The 23392-nt window shown below is 42.5% G+C and overlaps 1 protein-coding gene and 1 pseudogene across 1 annotated transcript in view; both read left to right on the plus strand.

Moving 5' to 3' along the window:
• Positions 1–11363, plus strand: part of LOC104995132 (allergen Bos d 2-like) — a 38636-nt gene extending 27273 nt beyond the window's left edge. Inside the window, exons 3-7 of the mRNA XM_010848875.1 lie at positions 1909–1979; positions 3765–3876; positions 9446–9565; positions 9714–9750; positions 11358–11363. Of these exons, the coding sequence (XP_010847177.1) occupies positions 1909–1979; positions 3765–3876; positions 9446–9565; positions 9714–9750; positions 11358–11363 (346 nt within the window). The remainder of the gene's footprint in view (positions 1–1908; positions 1980–3764; positions 3877–9445; positions 9566–9713; positions 9751–11357) is intronic.
• Positions 11364–16899: 5536 nt separating this feature from the next.
• Positions 16900–22088, plus strand: LOC104995143 (annotated as a pseudogene).
• Positions 22089–23392: the final 1304 nt, after the last annotated feature.

Consider the following 23392-nt stretch of genomic DNA (forward strand, 5'->3'; position numbering starts at 1 on the left):
CCGACTTGGAACCAGTCTGTTGTTCTATGTCCTGTTCTAACTGTTGCTTCTTGACCTGCATACAGATTTCTCAGGAGTCAGGTAAGGTGGTCTATATTTCCATGTCTTGTAGAATTTTCCGATTTTATTGTGATCCACATAGTCAGAGTTTTCGGTGTAGTCAATAAATCAGAAGTAGACGCTTTTGTGGATCTCTGCTGGTTTTTCTGATGATCCAATGGATGTTGGCAATTTGATGTCTTATTCCTCTGCCTTTTCTAAATTCAGCTTGAACATCTACATAGGTATACACACACACACATGTATCTATGTATATCCATACACAAATCAGTGGAATACTCAGCAGCCATAAAAATGTGAAGTTTAGAATAACATGGATGGACTTTGGGGGTATTATGCTAAGTCAAATAAGTCAGATGGAGAAAGACAAATAATGTATAATATCATGGCAAATGACTGTGACAGCTCCTGACTCTCTGAATGATACCACGTTAAGTTTTCCTCTAACCTACAGACAAATAAGATGAAGAAAAAATAAAAGCATGGGTACACAAAGGGTTGTATTCCACTTATGTGTGCAAAATAAAAAATAAAACAAACTCCTGAACATAACAGAAAAAGGAGCATACTCATGGATACAAGAACAAACTCGTGGTGACTGGTGGGGTGAAGGCAAGTGGCGGGTTAAGCCAGGAGTGGAATAAGAGGTACAAACGAGTATGTTACAACAAATAAAGCATAAGATATATTGTGCAACATAGGGAATAAAACAGCCTACAAGTTTATAACTTCAAAAAGAGCAATAACATTATGAATACCTATGTAGTATACCTGTAACAAAATATATTGTACATCAACTATATTTCAATTTCAATATAAAAAAAATATACAGACCCCTCTCAGGAATGCCCTGATAATTTATTCCTGTTAGAGACAACACATATTTATCTTCTTAAACCAGACTGTGCCATATGAAGTTTTAGAAAATAAGCTTAAACAGACGTCTTCAATGTGAAAGAAAGAACACAAAGGTTAAGGATAGGTGTCTTGGACTGTATGAAGATAGACAAGAAAATAGATATCACTGTCCTGGAAATACCTCAAGTGTTCTCTGATTTCTTATTTACTCTGAAGACTTAATGTCCAGACCCACTGCCGCTTATCTAAAAATTAATAGCTTTATAAGAACCATATAATGCTAAAAGAAACTTGGCTGACAACCAGAATATCAGAAGATGACGTCTATGTAACCAGGGTTGTGTGACGAACCACTCTTTGATCATTACGTATTCTGCCAAGAGACATATCCTATAAAAAGTGCAACCAATTCACAACCTCTCCAACAGCTGGGACGCCCTCAGCTTCTCTAGAAGAAGGACGACGAGAGTCCCGAGATGAAGGCTGTGTTCCTGACTCTCCTCTTTGGTCTGGTTTGTGCTGCCCAGGAAACTCCACCTGAGATAGAGCCCTCAAAGGTACGCAGAATGAGGTCATCTCCTAGAAGGTCTTGCTTGTTTGAGTGTGTGTGTGTGTGTGTGTGCTTGTTTTTGTGTACATGTTAGAGATAAACTCATTTATATGTAGGATCAGATTGTATACATACCGTGGTCCATGGAACTACATGAGAAAAATACAACCCTTTCTCTATCTGCTATTTTATTTTTTCTTCATCTTACTTGTCTATAGGTTAAAAAAAAAAATTAACCTGTTATCATTCAGAGAGTCATGATCTGCCATGAAAGCAAGGAGACTGCTGACTTTGGACATGGGGTCCAGGCTCCAATGTGCAGTAAGAGGTGTGGGTCATGGCTGCAAAATTGAGGGTGCAAACTCTCTTCACAGAATGGTGTCTTCAAGTGCTGGGAAATGGATGGCGAGCAAGGAATGTCTGGTCTGTTGGTTTTGCAGTGCTGATGGGACATGCCTGTTACTCACAGAAGTGGCAGAGAGACAAGAAGGATATGTTGATGAATTAAAATGTGAGTATTTCAGCTTTTCCGATGGGTTTTCTTCCCCAAACCATGGAACGTGTTCAGTTGGAAAGCCTCGGTTCCATCAAAGACAACTAGATGTCTGGATGGGAGGACTGTTTCCTCTACTCATTACCAATGCAACCTTGGAAAAGCCATTTAATTTTTCAATAATTGATTCTGTCCCACAACACCAGGATGAGGCCCATGGGTGGAATGTGAGCATTGATGGTCTCTGGGAAAAAGCCTCAGCACGGTGACTATACATGTTCCCTGGGTGTGGTGAAGTGCATAAATGTACTTAAGATTATAATGACTCTTTCAAAATTGTTTCTATCTTTTTTTTCACCTACATGATCAAATTTGCTTAAATTGAAGAAATTCTTTAAATATTAAAAGTTCTTTATTAGTAAGTGTAGTAAGTAGAACTGGAGAAGGCAGTGGCACCCCACTCCAGTCCTCTTGCCTGGAAAATCCCATGGATGGAGCAGCCTGGTGGGCTGCACTCCATGGGGTCACTAAGAGTCAAACATGACTGAGTGACTTCACTTTCACTTTTCACTTTCACGCATTGGAGAAGGAAATGGCAACCCACTCCAGTGTTCTTGCCTGGAGAATCCCAGGGACGGGGGAGCCTGGTGGGCTGCCGTCTATGGGGTCGCACAGAGTCGGCCACGACTGAAGCGACACAGCAGCAGCAGCAGTAAGTAGAACATGATTAATTTCAAGCCCCAAAATGAGAACAGCTAAATCAAGAGCTCTGCAATGCAGGAGACCCATGTTGGATCCTGGGGTTGGGATGTACTCTGGAGAAGGACATGGCTACCCACTCTAGTATTCTTGGCTGGAGAATCCCATGGACAGAGGAGTCTGCTGAGTGATGGCACAAGGTCCGAAAACCGTACACACGACATCGATTTTCACTTCACTTCAAAATAAAAGCAAAAATTTCAAACTAATATTTACATACATTGAAAGTGACTATAGCAGGGACGTCTATCTCCATAGTTTGAAATAACAAGAAATATTTCTCAAATATAATATCAGTACATAATTTGAAAGGGGCTCTAACATAGATTTCTATCTATGTAGTTGAAAATAACAGGAGACGATACTCAAATATTTATATCAACACTGTAACATTACATGAAGTGATCTAATATTCATGTATTTCATTTTCATTGAACACATATACAACAGAGCACTCTAATCTTGGTCTGATGGAACTGTTTTAATTTCAACCGTGGACATGTGGCCACAGGATCTAATCTGCAATCATTAAGAGTATATATATCCAACATTAGGCAATAGGCTACCTGGTACCTCTTTTGTTACCTCTTGTGCTAGGAAATAACTCTAGATTATGTAGTAACTTTCATTTTACTAAGATTCACTTAATTATTTAGAGTTCCATTCTAACCATGACTGTACTTGCAAATTTGGTCTCAAAATTCCTGAAAATGTAACAGTCAGCTCTTGTGAGCTGGTATGAGATGGTTGAGGCTCAACACGTACTATAGTTGCAACAAGCAACTTTGCTATCGTTCACACACTGCTCAGTTTAGAAGACTGGAAGTCTTAAGGATCTTCAGGAGAGGTGTGTGTGGAGAACGCTTTCCTACTTCACTAGCTGTCTAAAAGGCTCTAACAACACACCACTAGAACTGTCATCAAGACAGACTTTACCATCAGAGGGAAAAAGATGATAGAGAGCGTGTGAAGAATAAGACACGTTCCACTGAAAAGGCAAGAAGTTAATCATACTGCGCTTTCAGTTATATTTTACTGTCATAGACGAGGGTACAAATACTTTCAAACTGATTCATGTATCGGACAACATGCTGGTAACTTACATTGAAAATGATGATGGATCAAAGAAAACAAAAATTACTGACGGTGTTGGTAAGTACTGGAGCTTACCCAGGACAGAGTAGAGGTGTTCGTATGATCAGTATTTTTATACTAAGGAGACAGGTACACACACCTTACAATAGGGGTTCACTGGTGGCTCAGATGGGAAAGAACCCAACTCCAAAGGGGGAGACCTGGAATTACCCCTGGGTTGGGAAGATCCCGTGGAGGAGGGCTTAAACAACCCACTCTAGTATATTTTACCTGGAAAATCCCCTTGGACAGAGGAGCCTGATGGACTACAGTCCGTGTGGTAACAAAGAGCTGGACATGCTGAGCTGTGTGTTCACACAGAGAATTCACAGTTCACATGACCTGAGTGAGGGCTGCAGAAAGGGCGTGTGCTAGAAAAAATGAGGAAATGTATCCACTGGGGATTCTATCAGATGACTTTTTTTTTTTAATTACATACATTTATCCCAGAGAAATAATCCAAAATGGTCCATGGGTTTCTTTTCAAATATCATACAACCTACTTGCCAGGTACTAACCCCAAAGTGAAGCAAGGTTTAAACTAAAGTTTTAGCAAGCTCAGAGGTCCCAGCCATGACAGCATTCGTTTCCACCACATGTGTTTTTTCTTTGCCACAATCATTAAAATACTTCCCAAGACCTGGACCCAGGGCTCTGCATGTGCCAGCAGATCATATTGAATCCTGCTGAGAAAGTGTGGTCAGGCATGTAAGTCAATCTGCCATCCGGCCAATGCCTTGGGTTCACTGACACATTCCTTTACCCTTTCTGATGTTATATCCTCATTGAAAGTGGGTAGGTGTTGTGTCTGGTCATTGAGGTTGACAAGCATGAGTTTTTCCTTCAGTAGCATGTGTGATGTTGTTACCAAAAGTGGGTTCCTGCTGCCCGCCCTTCAAAAGCCAAATAAGAGGCCAGCTTCATAGTAAGGAAAGTCTGCTTTGGTTCAGATGCTGATAACTGGGGAGATAGTGGACTTCTGTGCAAAGGCTGACTGCCCCACCCAATAATGGACACTCAGGGAGTTAAAGCTCTATAAACAAAGGGAGGCGGCTCCTTGCAGAAACAACAAGTCATCTCCAACATTTTGAAATTGGTGATCAGTGGTCTGACCAGCATCATCATGATTGTTTTAGGCACAGTTAATTGACAGTTCCAGGGTCGCTATAATCCCATTTCCTTGACATCAAATCTCTGAATCCTGGCAGCTTATGTCATGGCTACAGTTTGGTCATCCTGTAGTTAACTTGTCCACCAGTTGGGGGGCGGGGGAGGCAATAGTTCAGTGTGTATAAGACAGCTCGCAGGATATGACCCAGAACAGTATCTATTGTCCTTTGGGAGGAACTACAGGTCCTTGTCTTTGCTTCATGACTACATAATTATTACTTGGTCTCTTTTGACTGTTTTGCTTTGCTTTTCCGCATCCTCATTTCTCTGATTAAACTTATTCTTTGACTTACATATTTCACAGATAAAAGGCAGGCCAAATACAGGGTGGGCAAGGAACACAGGGTCTCGTTCCGTCTTACTAAGATTAGTGTGGTTTCGAAACTTCCCCATCATTCCCACGCCCATTCATTTCATAAGGGTTCATGAAAACCCCAGGGATGGACTTCTAGAGTGTCAACAAAGTGGACAGGAAGAGATGGAGTTGGGAGGAATTCCGAGTCTCAGACCCGCCATGACCTTCTGTGATGTCCCATGAAAGACTGCATCTCATGGGGGGATATTTAAGGTCTCAGCTGAATGATTAGTAGTTAACTGAGTAATTCTCTGAACTGGAATGTGATAACATATTAACTATGTGAACTCTACCCCAACGGACACATCTGAAGACCTATGTGCACATTCAGGCACATCTGTAGAAAATTAACTGAAGAGCAGGGTTCAGGTGATGGTAGAGGGCAGTGATGCTGGTGAGGCTTACTGATCACTACAGGTAGGAGCCAGGTGACTCTCTACAACCCATAACGGATTCTAATGCACACCAATTCTGCCCTGTCTGCTATGAAATGCAGGCAAATTAGACTGTTTCACTGAAGAAGAACTTCAGAAGTATCAGGAGCTGAACCAAGAAAGGGGGATTCCAATTGAAAATATAGATAATGTCATCGAAAAAGGTAAAGCCCCAGAAGACAACAGGTGTCTGAGATGAAAACATATGACTTGGACATTCAATTCAAATTTCCTATTAGCAGAGACATCTTTTATAAAAGCTGTTTTTAAATAATCCTTTGAAATGTAGGCATGTCAATCATCATTTTTCCCCTTACTGATTCTCTTTCACAGACAATTGTCCTCCATAAGAACAGCGAACCACACTTGGGTGAGTAGAAATACGACACTTACAACAGTTTTTTTTTTCTCAGTAGGTTAACAGTTTGGGGTTGGTGGGGTTTACTGCTTTAGGAATGGGATACGTACATAAAGCAATTTTACTCAGACATGAAAAAGAATGAAATAATCCATTTGCAGCAACATGGATGGATTTAGAGAAGCTCTTACTAAGTAAAGAAAGTCATAAAGAGAAAGGCAACTTCCATGTGGAATCTAAAATAAGATTCAAGTGAACCAGTAATAAAACAGAAACAGACTGTCAAACACAGATAATATTAATGGTTACCAACGGGGAAGCAGGAAAGGGGTGAATTAGGAGTTTGAGATGAGCAGATACACACTGAAATATATAAAATAAACAAGGAAGGCCAACTGGAGAGAACACGGAACTATACTCAGTGTCTGCTAATAAATTTTAAGAACAAGAATGAAAAAAGGGATACATTTACCTACACACTCGATGGACGTGAGTCTGAGTGAACTCCAGGAGTTGGTGATGGACAGGGAGGCCTGGCATGCTGCGATTCATGGGGTCGCAAAGAGTCAGACACGACTGAGTGACTGAACTGAACTGATATGTTACCGAGGGCTTCCCTGGTGACTCAGAGTTCCAGAATCTGCCTGCCAATGCAGGAGACACAGGAGATGGGGGTTTATTCCTGGCTTGGGAAGATCTTTGGAGTAGGAAATGGTACCGCACATCAGTGTACTTGCCTGGAAAATCCAATGGACAGAGGAGTCTGGCAAGATACAGTCCACATGGTCACGGAAGAGAAAGACAAGATATAGTGACAAAACAGCAAGAAATGCATAAATGAGTCACTTTGCTCCTGAATCCAAAACAACATTGAACATCAACTACATTTCAGTTAATTCTAAAAAAGAATGGGATGACAAAACTCTTCACCTTGCCAAGCATCAAAGGCTTGGGCTTCCTTAGTCTTTGGATTAGAATATTCTAAACACTGACATCAGTCTAGAATCCAATGAGAGATGCTTTGAGGACAATGGAGGTGGTGTGAAGCCCTGAGCTGTAAGATACGATGATCGCTGGGGAATTCCACACTGAATGAGTGAGCTTGGAGCCACAACACATTTATGATGATAAATGAGACTACAGAAGAGCTAAGAGGCACAGGTCACACAGCGTATCATCTCCTACATCTCAGACCTGTGAATACATAACTTAGTAACTCTCAGTATCCGACCTGATACTGGACTGCTCACAGCCAGCTTCACCAGGGGGTAATTCCATGGAACCCCCAGGGGTACACACACAGAGGAACTTCTGTGAAATGGGTCTCGTAGGAAAATTTCCCCACTGCCTCCATCAACAACTGCTTCTATCATGCTCCAGACAATATCATATTAATGCTAATCAGCTCAACAATGTTTTACCTTTTTTTCATGTTAAAAGAAAAAAACGAACCAAGAATAGAGCACCATCAAAGCACTAATGTACCCCAATCATTGATATGAAGATGGTAGACCTTTTCCTCGAAATCATCATTTCTTCTCTCCCAGGAAATCATGACCCTGAACCCATGGCTGTCCAACTATGAAATTACTCTGCTCTTGCTAATGTTACTGGATTCCTAAACTGATAAATAAATTGATTAAAGCACATACGTGTAGTGAACAAAGGTTCTATATTTGCAAATTCTCAAAACATGTAAATTCAACCATGCAGAAAGTCGAGTGTACAACGAAGGAGGAAATAACTCTTTTTAGGATGCATGGTGTGAATCCTGCAAGTGTTTCTGTGAGATGAGAGAATAAACCACAGAAAGTAGTTTTATATGGTGAAATGAGGATCTGATCAGATGTCACATGAGAAATGGGATTGATCAGTCAGACACCTTCAGAAAAGGCAATGGCAACCCACTCCAGTAGTCTTGCCTGGAAAATCCCATGGATGGAGGAGCCTGGTAGGCTGCAGTCCATGGAGTCGCTAAGAGTCGGACACAACTGAGAGACTTCACTTTCATTTTTCACTTTCATGCATTGGAGAAGGAAATGGCAACCCACTCCAGTGTTCTTGCCTGGAGAATCCCAGGGACGGGGGAGCCTGGTGGGCTGCCGTCTATGGGGTCGCACAGAGTCAGACACGATGGAAGTGATTTAGTAGCAGCTATAGTCAGACACCTTAATCTGTGCTGTCCAAAGTGGAACCTGAAAACAACTCAACGATGGTGTCAAGCAGCGTTCATCTGCTGTGGGGTTGCAGGAGGTGGTAAGGATGGTGCAGAATGCAGGCTTACTTGGGGGCACAGTGGTAAAAAATACACCTAGCGATGTAGGAGATGTAAGAGATGCAGGTTTGATCCCTGGGTCAAGAAGATGCCCTGGAGAAGGAAACGGAAACCCACTCCAGCATTCTTGCTTGGACAACCCCATGGACAGAGGAGCCTGGCAGGCTACAGTCCATGGAGTCGCAAGATCAGACACAATTTATCAACTGAGCACACACACACACACACCAGAAGTGAACAGTATTTACTAAAGAAAGAGCCCTGATGGTGTTTATAAAGCATGGGGTCTGGGGTGTCTGACTAGGGGGGGACTATTCTGCAGCTCAAACCCCAGAAGCAGAGGTCTTGCTGCTGATGCAGGTGCTGAAATACCTGCTGTTACTGCTACTGCTGCTAAGTTGCTTCAGTCACGTCCGACTCTGTGCGAAATACCTAAAGCTCTGCATAAAAGTTCCTCATCAGATAGTTTTCAAAATAATAGTCATCAATTGGTGCCCACTGATGTGAATAAAGGAGCATCTAGGGTACCCCATAGGTCATGCCAGTTGACTATACAAGAGACCAGGAAAAATGTTTAAGGGAAATAGGAAAGATGAGGCAGCCCTAGAACACTAGGGCTCTGGAGAATTCTGGTAGGCTCCTGAGAATGTGGAAGGCTGGGTGCATCTGAAATGCGGTGGAAGACAGAATAGGGCACTGCTCATGAGCCCTGCCAGGACTCATTGTAAGGTACATGCATTTTGAATGCATATTAAAACCACACACAGCTCTCCAAGGAGGTCAAGGTATTTGTGTCCCCATGGAAAAATCTGAAGACCTGTGAGCACACTCAGGTACATCTGTGGAAGAGTACCTGGAGAGCAGGGTTTAGGTGATGGGGAGGGCAGTCGTGCTGCTGAGTCTTACTGGGCAGTATAGGTATGAGCCAGGTGACACTCTAACCTTTAAAGAATTCTAATGCACACCTCTTCTGCCCCGTTTGCTATGAAACCCAGGCAGAGGAGACAGCTTCACTCAAGAAGAACTTCAGAAGTATCAGGAACTGAACACTGAAAGGGGGATTCCAAATGAAAATATAGAAAATGTCGTCAAAACAGGTAAAGCCCCAGAGGACAACAGGTATCCGAAATGGAAACACATCACCAGGACATTCATATCAAATTTCCCTTTTCCAAGGGACATCTGTTACAAAAGCTGCTTTGAAACAATCCCTGGAAATAGAGGCATGCCAATGGTCATCTTTCCCCTTATTCATTCTCTTTCACAGACAATCGTCCTCCATGAGAACAGAGAACACCAGCTGGGTGAGTAGACACGTGACAAATGACAAGGCTGAGTTTCTCTTCTGTAGGTTACCATTTTGGTGGGCAGGGGAGGGTATTTTTAACTGCTTTAACAATGGGATACATACACGTCATATTGCCCAGTCATGAAAAAGAATGAAATAATGCCATTTGCCGCAACATGGATGTACCTAGAGATGATCTTCCTGAGAGAAGGAAGTCGGAAAGAGAAAAGCAAATATGTGCTATCACTTCTGTGTGGAGTCTCAAGTATGAGGCAAATGAACCATTAATAAGACAGAATCAGACTCTCAAACATAGATAAAATTAATGGTTACCAAAGGGGAAGCAGGCAAAGGGTAAAACAGGAGTTTGAGATGAGCAGATACACAGTAAAATACATAAAATAAACTAAAAAGATCTACTGGATAGCACAGCAAACTACAGTCAATGTCTTGTAATAACTATTGTAATAACTTAAAAGAAGAAGAATCTATAAAAAGGTATACATTTACCTACATATATAGATATATAAATGAGGGTTTCCAAGGTGACTCAGAGGTCGAGAAACTGCCTGCCAATGGAGGAAATGCAGGAGAGGCCGGTTCTATCCCTGGCTCAGGAAGACCCCTTGGAGTAGGAAATGGAAACCCCATCCAGTATTCTTGCCTGGAAAATCCAATGAGCAGAGGACTCTGGCAAGACACAGTCCATAGGACACAAAGTTTGGGACACACTTTAGCGACTCAGCAACAACAAACGTATAAGTGAATCACTTTCTTCTATACCTGCTGCTGCTGCTGCTGCTGCTGCTGCGTCACTTCAGTCGTGTCTGACTCTGTGCGACCCCATAGACTGCAGCCCACCAGGCTCCCCCGTCCCTGGGATTCTCCAGGCAAGAACACTGGAGTGGGTTGCCATTTCCTTCTCCAGTGCATGAAAGTGAAAAGGGAAAGTGAAGTCGCTTAGTCGTGTCTGATCCTCAGCGACCCCATGGACTGCAGCCTTCCAGGCTCCTCCGTCCATGGGACTGACAGTAATACAGCATTGCACATCAACTACATGTCAATAAAAATCAATATTAAACAAGAATGGGATGACAAAACATTCCACGTTGCCACCGGCCAAAAGCTCAGACTTCCTTAAGTATTTGGATTACATATCTAAAGACTGACATGGTCTAGACTCCACAGAAAGATGCTTTGAGGACAAAGGAGGAGAGTGTGTGAAGCCCTGAGCTGTGAGTTATGATGATCGTTGGGGAATCCCACTGTCAATGAAGGACCTCGCAGCCACAACACACGCATGATGAAATATGAGCCTACAGAAAATGTAAGTGGCACATGTCACAGAGTTTACAATCTCCTACATTTCAGAGCTGTGAATGCATAATGTAGTACCTCTCAACAGAAGACCTGATACCGGACTGCTCACAACTCATTTCACCAGGTGGTAATTCTACACAATCACACAGGGGCAAACACACACAGATGCACTTCTGTGGAATGAATCCTGTAGGAACATTTCTACACTGTTTCCATCAAGAACTGCTTTTCTTTTATAATTCCTCCTCTGGGCAATATCATATTAACCCTAGAAAGCTCAACAACCTTTTACTCTCCTTTCAGGCTTAAAGAAAAAAATGAAGTAAGAACACGAGCAGCATCAAAGCAGTAATGTGTCCCAATCATACGTATGAAGCTAACAGACCTTTTCCTTGAAATCATCATTCCTTCTCTCCCAGGAAATCATGACCCAGAACCCATGGTTTGCCAACTATGCATGTCCTCTGTTCTTCCTGGTGTTACTGGATTCCTAACCTGATCAATAAATTCATTAATGCATATATGTGTAGTGAACAAAATTCCACTGGCAAATGCACACAACATGTAAATTCAACCATGAAGAAAATCGAGTGTACAAAGGAGGAGATAATGCTGTTAGGACACATGATGTGAATCCAGCAAGGGTGTTTATGAGGAGAGAGAATCAACCTCAGATGGTACTTGTATATGGTGATATAAGGTTCCTGTGAGATGCCATGGGAGAGATGGAATTGGTTAGTCAGACAACTTCAAATAGAATCTGAGCTGTCCTAAGTAACACCTGAAAAAAACTCAAGTATGGGATTAAGCAGCGTTCATCTGCTGCAGGGTTGCAGGGGGTGGTGACGATTTTGCAGCATGCAGTCTTCCAGGGGGTGCACTGGTAAAGAATACACCTACCAATGCAGGAGACACAGGGATGAAGCTTTGATCCCTAGGTCGAGAAGACGCCCCAGAGGAGGAAATGGAAACCCACTCCAGTGTTCTTGCCTGGTGAATCCCACAGACAGAGGAGCCTGGCGGGCTCCAGTCTACAGGGTCGCAAGAGTCAGACACAATTTATCAACTGGGCACAAACACACATACAACAAATGTGAACAGTCTTTACTAAAGAAAGAGCCCTGATGGTGTTTACAAAGCACGAGCTCTGTGGTGTCCAACTTGGGGCTGGTACTTGGCAGCTCAAACTCCAGAAGCAGAGAATTTGATGCTGATGCAGCTGTAGAGCTACATAAAGCTCTGCATAAAAAAGTTCCTCATCAGACATTTTTCAAAGTAATAGTCATTGATTGCTGCCAGGTGATGGGAATAAAGGAACATTATGGGTACCGGATAGATCATGCAACTGGACAAGGCAAGAGACCAGGCAAAATGTTTAAGGAAGATGGGAGAGATGAGGCGGTCCTAGACCACTCAGGGGACCTTTAGTAAGCTCCTGAGCTTACTCCTTGGAAGGAAAGTTATGACCAACCTAGACAGCATATTAAAAAGCAGAGACATTTGACCCAGAGGGATGGTATGGGGAGGGAGGAGGGAGGGGAATTCAGGATGGGGAACAGGTGTACACCGATGGTGGATTCATGTTGACGTATGGCAAAACCAATACAATATTGCAAAGTAAAAATAAATACATAAATAAACCCAACTGAAGGTCAAAAATAAATAAATAAAAAGCAGAGACATTAATTTGCCAACAAAGGTCTGTCTAGTCAAGGCTATGGTTTTTCCAGTGGTTATGTATGGATGTGAGAATTGGACAATAAAGAAAGCTTAGCACAGAAGAATTGATGCTTTCAAACTGTGGTGTTGGAGAAGACTCTTGAGAGTTCCTTGGACTGCAAGGAGATCCAACCAGTTCATCCTAAAGGAGATGAGTTCTTTGTGTTCATTGGAAGGACTGATGTTGAAGCTGAAACTCCAATACTGTGGCCACCTGATTCGAAGAGCTGACTCATTGGAAAACTCTGATGCTGGTAAAGATTGAGGGCAGAAGGAGAAGGGGATGACAGAGGATGAGATAGCTGGATGGCATCACCAACTCAATGGACATGGGTTTGGGTGGACTCCAGGACTTGGTGATGGACAGGGAGGCCTGGCATGCTGCAGTTCATGGGGTCGCAAAGACTCGGACACAACTGAGAGACGGAAATGAACTGAACTGAACTAAGGATAAGGAAGGCTTGGTGCACCTGAAATGCTTCAGGAGTGACAGAAAGGACAGAATAGGGCACTGGTCACGTATGCTGCCAGGGCTCACTGTAAGCCAGATGCTCTCTGAATACATGTTACAACCACACACTCATCTCCAAGATCAAGATATTTGTCTCCATTAACTCGAGTTGTGATCACTGCCTTGTGTGCTTAAGGGGCTGGCATAACTCAGTGAAGCTATGAGACTTTTCGTGTAGGGCCACCCAAGACAGACAGGTCACAGTGAAGAGTTCCAACAGAAGGTGATCCACTGGAGGAGCGCGTGGCAAACCACTCCAGTATTCTCGCTGTGGAAACCCCATGAGCTGTATAAAACGGCAAACAGATATGACGATGAAAGTATGAGCCCCCCAGGTTGGAATGTGTCCGATATTGCTGCTGGGGAAGAGTGGAGGACAGCTACTAAGAGCCCCAGAAAGAGTGAAGCTATGCTCATGTAGGTGAGCACCCAAGGGTGCTGCCTAAAACAAGAAGGAAAGCAAAGAAACAAAACACTGACTTTCAGGTCCAGTGGTTCAGAATCCAGCAGCCAATGCAGGGGACACAGATTGAATCCCTGATCCAGAAAGATCCCACGTGCTGCACAGTAACTGGAGAACCATCAAAATGAGAAGCCCTCCAACCGCATGTCGAGAAAAGCAGAGCACAGCAACCAACAGCCAGTGTGTGTGTTAAAATTTTAAAAAAATAACAAAAACTGAGCAGAAGTTATAACAAGTGTGACCACTCTGACACATCACAAAATAGTATTAAAAATTCTAACAGAAACAACTTCAGTTTGAGTCATGAAAGCAACCTTAGAAACAAGACAGGAAATATGAACCATTAAAACAATTATATGAAATATTATTTTCAAGTATCTATATCCAGTTAAAAATATATCAAATCCTGGGGAAGAGGGATCTATGACAAGTGTGTTGAGTTGAGTTGGTGTTGACATAGGAACTCTTAGAACTTTGCAGAGTGTTAAGAGAGCCGAGCGCCAAAGAATTGATGCTTTTGAACTGTGGTGTTGGAGAAGACTCTTGAGAGTCCCTTGGACTGCAAGGAGATCCAGCCAGTCCTTTCTGAAGGATTCATGGGCTCGCAAAGAGTCGGACACGACTGAGCGACTGAACTGAACTGAACTAGAGGAGCAGGAAGGTAGAGACAAAGAATAAATATCACTGGTGATTTACGTAAGACACAAGTACACTAACACATCTGTCTGCTCACACATTACCCCGTGTGTGAGTGTGTGTCTGTGTGTGTATGAGATAAAAATATGTAAAAGTTCTACTCTAAGCGACTGACCAGGTATTTGTGCAATACTATTAGTCATTGTCACCATGTAGTTCGTTACATCTCTCTTTAAATCACACGACCTTCTTAGGTAATGATAGCTAAACAGAAAAACACATACAAAAAGACCAGTAACTTAAGTCACTTAAAGTCTTATGTTTGAAACCGAGTACCTGCTTATGTTGAGAACTCTGCTGCGGCTGCTGCTGCTGCTGCTAAGTCGCTTCAGTCGTGTCTGACTCTGTGCGACCGCATAGATGGCAGCCCACCAGGCTCCGCCATCCCTGGATTTCTCCAGGCAAGAACACTGGAGTGGGCTGCCATTTCCTTCTCCGCAGCCAGCATTTATTCAAGTATTATGTGTTTGGGCTCCGAAATGTAGCAAAACTAATGTCTTGCTCTTTCAGACACCCTCAGTAAAATGAAATATGCACTACTCTGGCTTCCCTGGTGGCTCAGCTGGTAAAGAGTCTGCCTGCAATGCAGGGGTCCTGGGTTAGATCCTTGGGTTGGGAAAATCCCATGGAGAAGGGAACAGTTACCCGCTCCAGTATTCTGGCCTAGAGAATTCCAAGGACTGTATAGTCCATGGGGTCACAAAGAGTTGAATATGACTGAATTACTTTCACTTTCAAAGATCCATAAATGGATGAGAAATTTTATTTTCACAAGCTTATGAACCATGAAAGCTTTGCTTTTGAGACAAACTCCTTGAAGGCCACTCATGTGATCTTCATGTTCTAACTGTCTTTAGTAAGTAAGTGAAGTCGCTCAGTCGTGTCTGACTCTTTGTGACCCCATGGACTGTAGCCTACCAGGCTCCTGTGTCCATGGGATTTTCCAGGCAATGGTACTGGAGTGGGTTGCCATTTCCTTCTCCAGCGGATCTTCCCAACCCAGGGATCGAACCCAGGTCTCCTGCATTGTAGACAGACACTTTACTGTTCTGTCTTTTAACACTGACCCCCAAAAATGAAGCAAGAATGGGGAAACACAAACAAATCTGCTCTGGGGAAGGGACGGGGATATAGAGACAAACAGATTTTGGATACAGATATAGAGGAAATTCAGAAGAAAATAATAATTTTATAGGGAAAACTACTGGAGAAGTTGGAAATGCACATGTAAAAAGGATATCAAGAGCTCAACCCTTTCATTGCTCCATGTTTGACAATTTACACAGAGACTCATAGACCTACATTCAAGACCAAAAGCAAGAAAGACTCCAGAGGTGAAACCGAGAGGTGGATAAGCTGTGACTAGGATTATGTTGTTACTGATTAGAATATACACCAACTGGGATCCCACACTGGGAACAGAACGTGAATAACCATGCCTCAATCAAAATATTTACATCTTTGAGGGATAAGCTTAAGGAAACACAAGAGAAGCCAGCAACGACAGGCAAAATCTATTGGCCTATCTCCATCTGAAAAGAGACCCATGTGCAGAATGTGTGAAAAAACATACTAACTTCATAGAAAACACACAAATAATTCACTCAGTGATGAACAAGTGACTTGCAGAGACACTTAACAGAGAAAATAGACAAACGGCAATTCCACCTCTTTATTCTTTCAGGAAATGGAAAGTACCACCGAAACTGGATACAATCACTTGTTATTATACTAATAAAATGAAGGCAGCTGACCACACGGAGTCCTGGCAAGGATGGAGCAATGGAAAGTCTCATTCCCTGTTGGCAGGAATCGAAAATCAGAAGGCACTGAGATCCAGCAGTTCCACACCCAAGTCTCCATCCACGAGATAAGATGGCCCAGTTCCTTACAAAGATTCATCTATGAACGTGTATCCATCAACACTGGAATGGATAAAAATGGGACATATCCTGATGATACTATACAGGGGCAATAGGAACAGAGTCTATAAAAATATATAGATGTTTATTCAAACAAATATGCTGAGGGAAAGAAGTTGGAAACACACACGAGGAAATGGAATTTGAGGTACAAAGTGCTATGCATAAAATAAATAATGGACAAAGATTATTTGAAAAATAAAGATCGTACAACACAGGGAATAAAAAAGCCAGTATTTTTATAACTTCAAAAATGGAAATAAAATTATGAATACCTCCTATATGGTACTCCTGTCACAAAAAATATTGTGCATCAACTATATTTCAATTTCAATATTAAAATAATATAGACCTCTCTGAGGAATGCCCTGATAAATGATTCCTGGTAGAGACACCACATATTTATCTTCTTAAACTGAAGGTGCATCATTAGTTTTAGAAAATAAGCTTAAATAGACCTCTTCAATGTGAAAGGAATAACACAGGAGTTGTCTAAGAAGCACAGAATGCCAAAATGCTCAGCTGCCAGCCAGGATGTCAGAAGACCGCATCTATGTAACCTACGTCTTGTCATTAAACACTGTGAGATCATTATGTACTCTGCCAAGAGACGGGTCCTATAAAAAGTGGAGCCAGTGCACATTCTCTCCAGTAACTGGGGCACCCTCCGATTCTGTGGAAGGATGAGAGTCAGAAGGTGAAGGTTCTGTTTCTGACTCTTGTCCTGGTTTGTGCATTCCAGGAAACTCCAGCTGAGATAGACGCCTCACAGGTATGCAGAAGGAGCTGATCTGCTAGAAGGTCTTGCTTGTTTGAGTGTGTGTGTGTGTGTGTGTGAGTGTTTGCATGTTTGAGTCTATGAGGTTGTGTGTGCATGTGACAGATATTCTGGCTTATATGTATGAACAGATTGTATACACACCTTGGTCCACATATGTATATGATCATAATACAACCCTCTGTCTTTCTGCTCTTTTTTTTTTTTTTAATCTTAATTGTGTGTTTGTTAAAAAAAATCCTAACATGCTATCATTCAGAAAGTTATGAAGTGTGACACTATTTACTGGCATCGTTTTGCTTATTTCAAATAACTCTGACTTCTCTGCTAAAATCTCTGAATTTGATGTTTTTTGCTCCAATAGGAAAGATGATTTTATGTCGTGTATTCAGCAAGGTAAGGGGTAAAAATCCTCTTTGCTTAATAAGGTTCAACTTACTTCTCTTCTGCGGTAAATGCAGAAGCATAGATAGTGCCGTGTATTGGTGAGTAACCAGAGAAGAGATTGACGTTTATGAAAAACTTCCTTCTTAGGTCACAGGAGGCTGGTGCACCATTTACATACTGCGGATAACAAGGAGAGGGTTGTGGAAGGGGGCCCACTGAGGTGTTACTGTTATCAGACTGAATGCAACAATGACTGCACATACCTCTCCCCTACATTTTATGTCAAGTAAGCACAGTCCTCCTCAACTGAGAACAAGGAGTCTGTTGACTTCGGACATGGGGTCTAGCCTCCAATGTGCAGTGAAAGGTGTGAGTCATGGCTGTGAAGTTGGGTGTGCAAACTCTATTCCCAGGAGGGTGTCCTCAAGCCCTGGGGAGCGAATGGTGATGAAGGAATGTCTTGTCTGTTGGCTTTCCAGGATTGACGGGAGATGCCAGTTATTCACACAAGTGCTAAAGAGACAAGAAGGGGGTATTTATCTCATAGAATGTGAGTATTCCAGCTTCTTTGATGGGTTGTCTTACCCAAACCATGGAACGTGTTCGGATTGATAGTCTCCGTTTCACCCAAGACAGCTACGTGTCTGCATTCGTGAACTCTTTCGTCTACTCATTACGAATGCAACCTTGGAAAAGCCATTAATTTTTCAGCAATCAGTTCTGTCCCACAACAGCAGGATGAGGTCCAAGGGTCAAATGTGGCCACTGATGGTCTCTGAGAAAAAGCCCCAGAACACGGACTCCTCATGTTCCTCCGACATGGAGAAGTGCGATAACCTGCATAGGATAATAACGACTCTTTCACAATTTTTGCTTATACTTGACCTACATGATGAATTTTGCTTTAAGAAATTCTTTAAATATTAAAAGTTCTTCATTAGCAAGTTTAGTAAGTAGAACATAATTAACTTAAAGCCCGAAAATGACAACAGCTAAAATAAGAGTGAAAATTTCAAACTAAATTCTACATAATCTGAAAGGGACTTTAGCATAGACTTCTATCTCTATAGCTTAAAATAAGGAGAAAAAGTTCATGTATCAATATATAAATTGAAAGATGCATTAACACAGATTTCTATCTGTAATTAAAATAACAGGAAATAAATCTCAAATATTAATATCAGTACTGTAATATTCTGTTCAGTGATCAAATGTCCATGTTTCATAATGATGGGGGAAAAATGTGCAACAGAGCACTCTAATCTTGGTCTGAGGCATTTATTTTAATTTCAACTGTGGAACAGAGACACAGGAATTAATCTGCGATCATTTCAGTGTTTATCTGTCCGACATTTTGCAATAGACTCATTTGTCCTTTTATTAGCTCTTCTACTAGGAAATAACTCTGGATGGTGTCCTAACTTGGATTTAAATATGATTCATTTAAATTTTTTGAATTTCTTTCTAACCATGACTGGCGAACTGGGTCACAACATTCCCGAATATTTAACAGTCAGTTCTTGAGAGCTCGCATGAGATGGTTGAGGTTCAAACCTACTAGAGTTGCAGTAAGAAACTTTGCTATCATTCACAGACTGCTGACTCTAGAAGACAGGAAATCTTAATTCTCTTCAGGAGAAGGGGGTGTGGAGAAAGCTTTCCTAGTTCACTAGCTGTCTTAACTGGTTCTAAAGTGCATCACTAGAAATCTCAGTGAGATATAGTCTACCATCTGAGGGAAGACTTATGATTACATGTGAAGAATAAGACACGGTCAAGTGAAAAGAAAAGAAGGTAATCATATTGCTGCTGCTGCTGCTAAGTCGCCTCAGTCGTGTCCAACTCTGTGTGACCCCACAGAAGGCAGCCCACAAGGCTCCCCTGTCCCTGGGATTCTCAAGGCAAAAACACTGAGTGGGTTGCCATTTCCTTCTCTAATGCATGAAAGCGAAAAGTGAAAATGAAGTCACTCAGTCATGTCCGACGCTTAGCAACCCCATGCACTGCAGCCCACCAGGCTGCTCCTTCCATGGGATTTTCCAGGCAAGAGTACTGGAGTGGGGTGCCCTTGCCTTCTCCATTGGGGTTTGATGTTTTTTCCTTCTGTTATAGATGTGGATACAAATGTTTTGCAACTGATTCATGTACCAGACAACATGCTGGTAACTTATTTTGAAAACGATGATGGACAGAAGATCACAAAAATAACTATAGGTACTGGTAGGCACTGTAGCTTATCCAATACAAACTAGATGTGTTCATATGATCAGTACTTTTACAGAAAGGAGAGAGGTACATACATAAGTTATATCAGGGCCTGACTGGTGGTTCAGATGGGAAAGAACCCACCTGCAGTGTGGGACACCTGGGTTTGATCCCTGGGTTGGGACAATCCCCTGGAGGAGAGAATGGAAACCCTCACCACTATTATTGCCTCAAAAATATCCATGGACAGAGGAGCCTGGTAGGCTACAGTCCATGGGGTCACAAAGAGTTGGACACGACTGAGAGAATAAGCACAGAACCTTATATGGAACACACTGGAACAGACTTGTGTTCACATGGAGAATTCAGACTTCACATGACATGAGTCAGGGATATAGAGAAGTTGTCTGCTAGAAAAATGAGGAAATGTATCCACTGGGGATTCTATCAGATGGCTCTTTTAAAAATGACATACACTCATCCCAGATTGCAAATGAAATATTCCAGGATGCTCCATGACTTTCTCGCCAAGTATCACACAACGGAGTTGCCGGGTCCTGACACCAAAAAGAACCAAGGTTTAAATCTGAGTTTAGTAAACTCACAGGTCCCGGCCATGACGGCATTCATGTCCATCACAAACACTTTCTTCTCTGTCAAAGTCATGAAAGTACTGTCGGAACCTGAACCCAAAGCTCTACAAATACCACTGGATCACATTGAAGGCTGCAGAGGCAGTGTGGTCTGGAATGACAGTCATTCTGCAATCTGGCCAGGCCCCTGGGTTCACTGACATGTCCCTTTATCCTTTCTGATGTTACACCCTCACTGGAGATGGGTGGGTGTCCTGTCTGGTCTCTGAGGATGACAAAGCATGAGTTTTTTCTTCAGTAACATCTGTGATGTGGTTACCAAAAGTGGGTTCCTGCTGCCCACCCTTCAAAAGCCAAATAAGAGGCCAGCTTCACAGAAAGAAAAGTCTGCTTTGGTTCAGATGCTGACAACTGGGTGGAGGGTGAACTTCTGTACAAAGGCTGAATGTCCCACCTCACAACTGACATTCAGGAATTTAGAGCTCTATAGACAGAGGGAACGGGCTCCTTGCAGAAACAACAGAGTCAAGTCCGACAGTCACTCTGAAATTGATCGGTGGTCTGACCAGCATCATCATGACTGTTTTAAGCACAGTTAGTCCACAGCTCCAGGGTCACTATGATCCCATCTGCTTGAAGTCAATTCTCTGAATCGTGGCAGCTTATGTCATGGCTACAGTCTGGTCATCCTGTAGTTAACCTGTCCACTGGGTGGGGGTTTCAGTGTCTATAAGACAGCTCAGAGGATGACCCAGAATCCTGTCTGTTGCCCTTGGGGAGGAAATAGAGGTCCTTGTCTTTGCTTCATGAACATGTTATTTTTTGGTCTGCTTTGACTGTTTTCCTTGCTTTCCCATGTTCTCATTGCTATGATTAAACTTATTCTTTGACTAAAATCTTTTACAGACAAAAGGCAGGCCAAAACCATGGCGGGTGGGGCAAGGAACACAGGGTCCTGCACCATCTCAATGGGGTCAGTGTGCTTCTGAAAAATCCAAATCATTCCCCTACCGCATTCATTTCAGGAGGATTCATGGAAACCCCTGGGACGGACTTCTAGGATGTGGACAAAGTGCACAGGAAGAGTTAGAGTTGGGAGGAGTTCTGAGTCTCAGACTCTCCGTGGCCTTCTACGATGTGCCACGAAAGACTGCATCTCCCTGGGGCATGCTTAAGCTCACAGCTGAATGATCTGCAGCTCACTCAGGAGCTGTGAGGAGTGGAACATGTTAACTGTGTGGACTCTACCCCCATAGACCCATCTGGACACCAGTGTGCACACTCGGGCACCTCTGTAGAAGACTATCTGGAGAGCAGGGTTTAGGTGATGGTGGAGGGCAGTGGTGTTGGTGAGGCTTATCCATCACTACAGGTACGAGGCAGGTGACACTCTGTAACCTACAAAAGATTCTAAGGCACACCTCTTCCGCCCTGTTTGCTGTGAAATCCAGCAAAAGGAGACAATTTCACTCAAGAAGAACTTCAAAAATATCAGGAACCGAACAATGAAAGGGGGATTCCAAATGAAAATATAGAAAATGTCATTGAAGCAGGTGAAGCCCCAGAGGACAACAGGTATCTGAAAATGAAAACACATCACTAGGACATTGAATTCAAAATGCCCATTGGCGCACACATCTTCTTAAAGAGCTGTTATGAAATAATCCTTGGAAATAGAGGCATGTCAATGGTCATTATTCCCCATATTCATTCTCTTCCTCAGACAGTTGTCCTCCATGAGAACAGAGAACATCAGTTGCGTGAGTAGAAATATACCATGTATAACATTGAGCTTTTTTCCACTAGGTTAACACTTTGGCAGGGGGAGGAGTTCACTGCTTTAACAATGAGATACATACATGGTGGAGTATTGCCCACTCATGAAAAAAGAAAGGAAATCTGTCATTTGCAGCAACATGGATGGAGCTAGAGATGATCTTACCAAGTAAGTCACAAAGGAAAGTGAAATATGATTTTATCACTTCCATGTGGAAGCTAAAATACGATGCAAATGAACCATTAATCAAACAGAAACAGACTCTCAACACAGAAAAAACTAATGGTTACCAAAGGGGAAGCAGGCAAGGGGTAAATTAGGTGTTGAGATCAGCAAATACACACTAAAATATATAAAATTAACAACAAAGACCTACTGGACAGCAGAGAGAACTATACCCAATGTCTTGTAATAACTTTAAGAAGCAGAATCTAAAAAGGTATACATTTACCTACATAGATATATATATATATAAGTGAGGGCTTCCCAGGAGACACTGGAGAGGCAGGTTCTATCTCTGGGCCGGGAAGATCCCTTGGGTAGGAAATGGTAACCCATGCCAGTATTCTTTTCTGGAAAATCGGTTGAACAGAGGAGTCTGGGAGGCTATACTCCATATCATCACAGAAGAGTGGGAAATGAATTAGTGACAAAGCAACAACCAAAGTGTAAATGAATCACTTTTCTGTATAGCTGAAAGGAACAGACATTGCTCACCAACTAAATTAGGATAAAAATTAATCAAAAAAAACTACAGGATAACAAAACGCTTCACCTTGCCATGTGCCAAAGGCCCGGGCTTCCTTAGGCTTTGATTTAAATATCGAAACACTGACACTGGTCTAGCCTCCACAGTGAGAGGCTTTGAGGACAATAGAGGAGACTGTGTGAAGCCCTGAGCTGTGAGTTATGATGATCCCTGGGGAATCCCATTGTGAATGAAGGACCTTGCAGCCAAAACACCCTCATGACGATAAATGAGACTACAAAAAAGTGGCACAGGTCACATAGGATATTATTTCCTACATCTCAGACTTCTGAGTATGTATCGTAGTAACTCTCAACAGAAGAGCTGGGACTGCACTGCTCACAGCTGGTTTCACCAGGTGGAAATTCTGTGCAACCCCCACAGGGGCACACACACTGAGGAAATTCTGTGAAATGGGTCTTGTAGGAAAATTTCTCCACTGTTTCCATCGGCAACTGCTCCTATATTTTCTTTCATGCTCTGGCCAATATCATATTAATCCTAATCAGCTCAACAATGTTTTACATTATTTTCATGTT

This window comes from Bison bison, unplaced genomic scaffold (genome assembly GCF_000754665.1).
Source record: "Bison bison bison isolate TAMUID 2011002044 unplaced genomic scaffold, Bison_UMD1.0 scf7180017850637, whole genome shotgun sequence".
Classification (NCBI taxonomy): domain Eukaryota; kingdom Metazoa; phylum Chordata; class Mammalia; order Artiodactyla; family Bovidae; genus Bison; species Bison bison.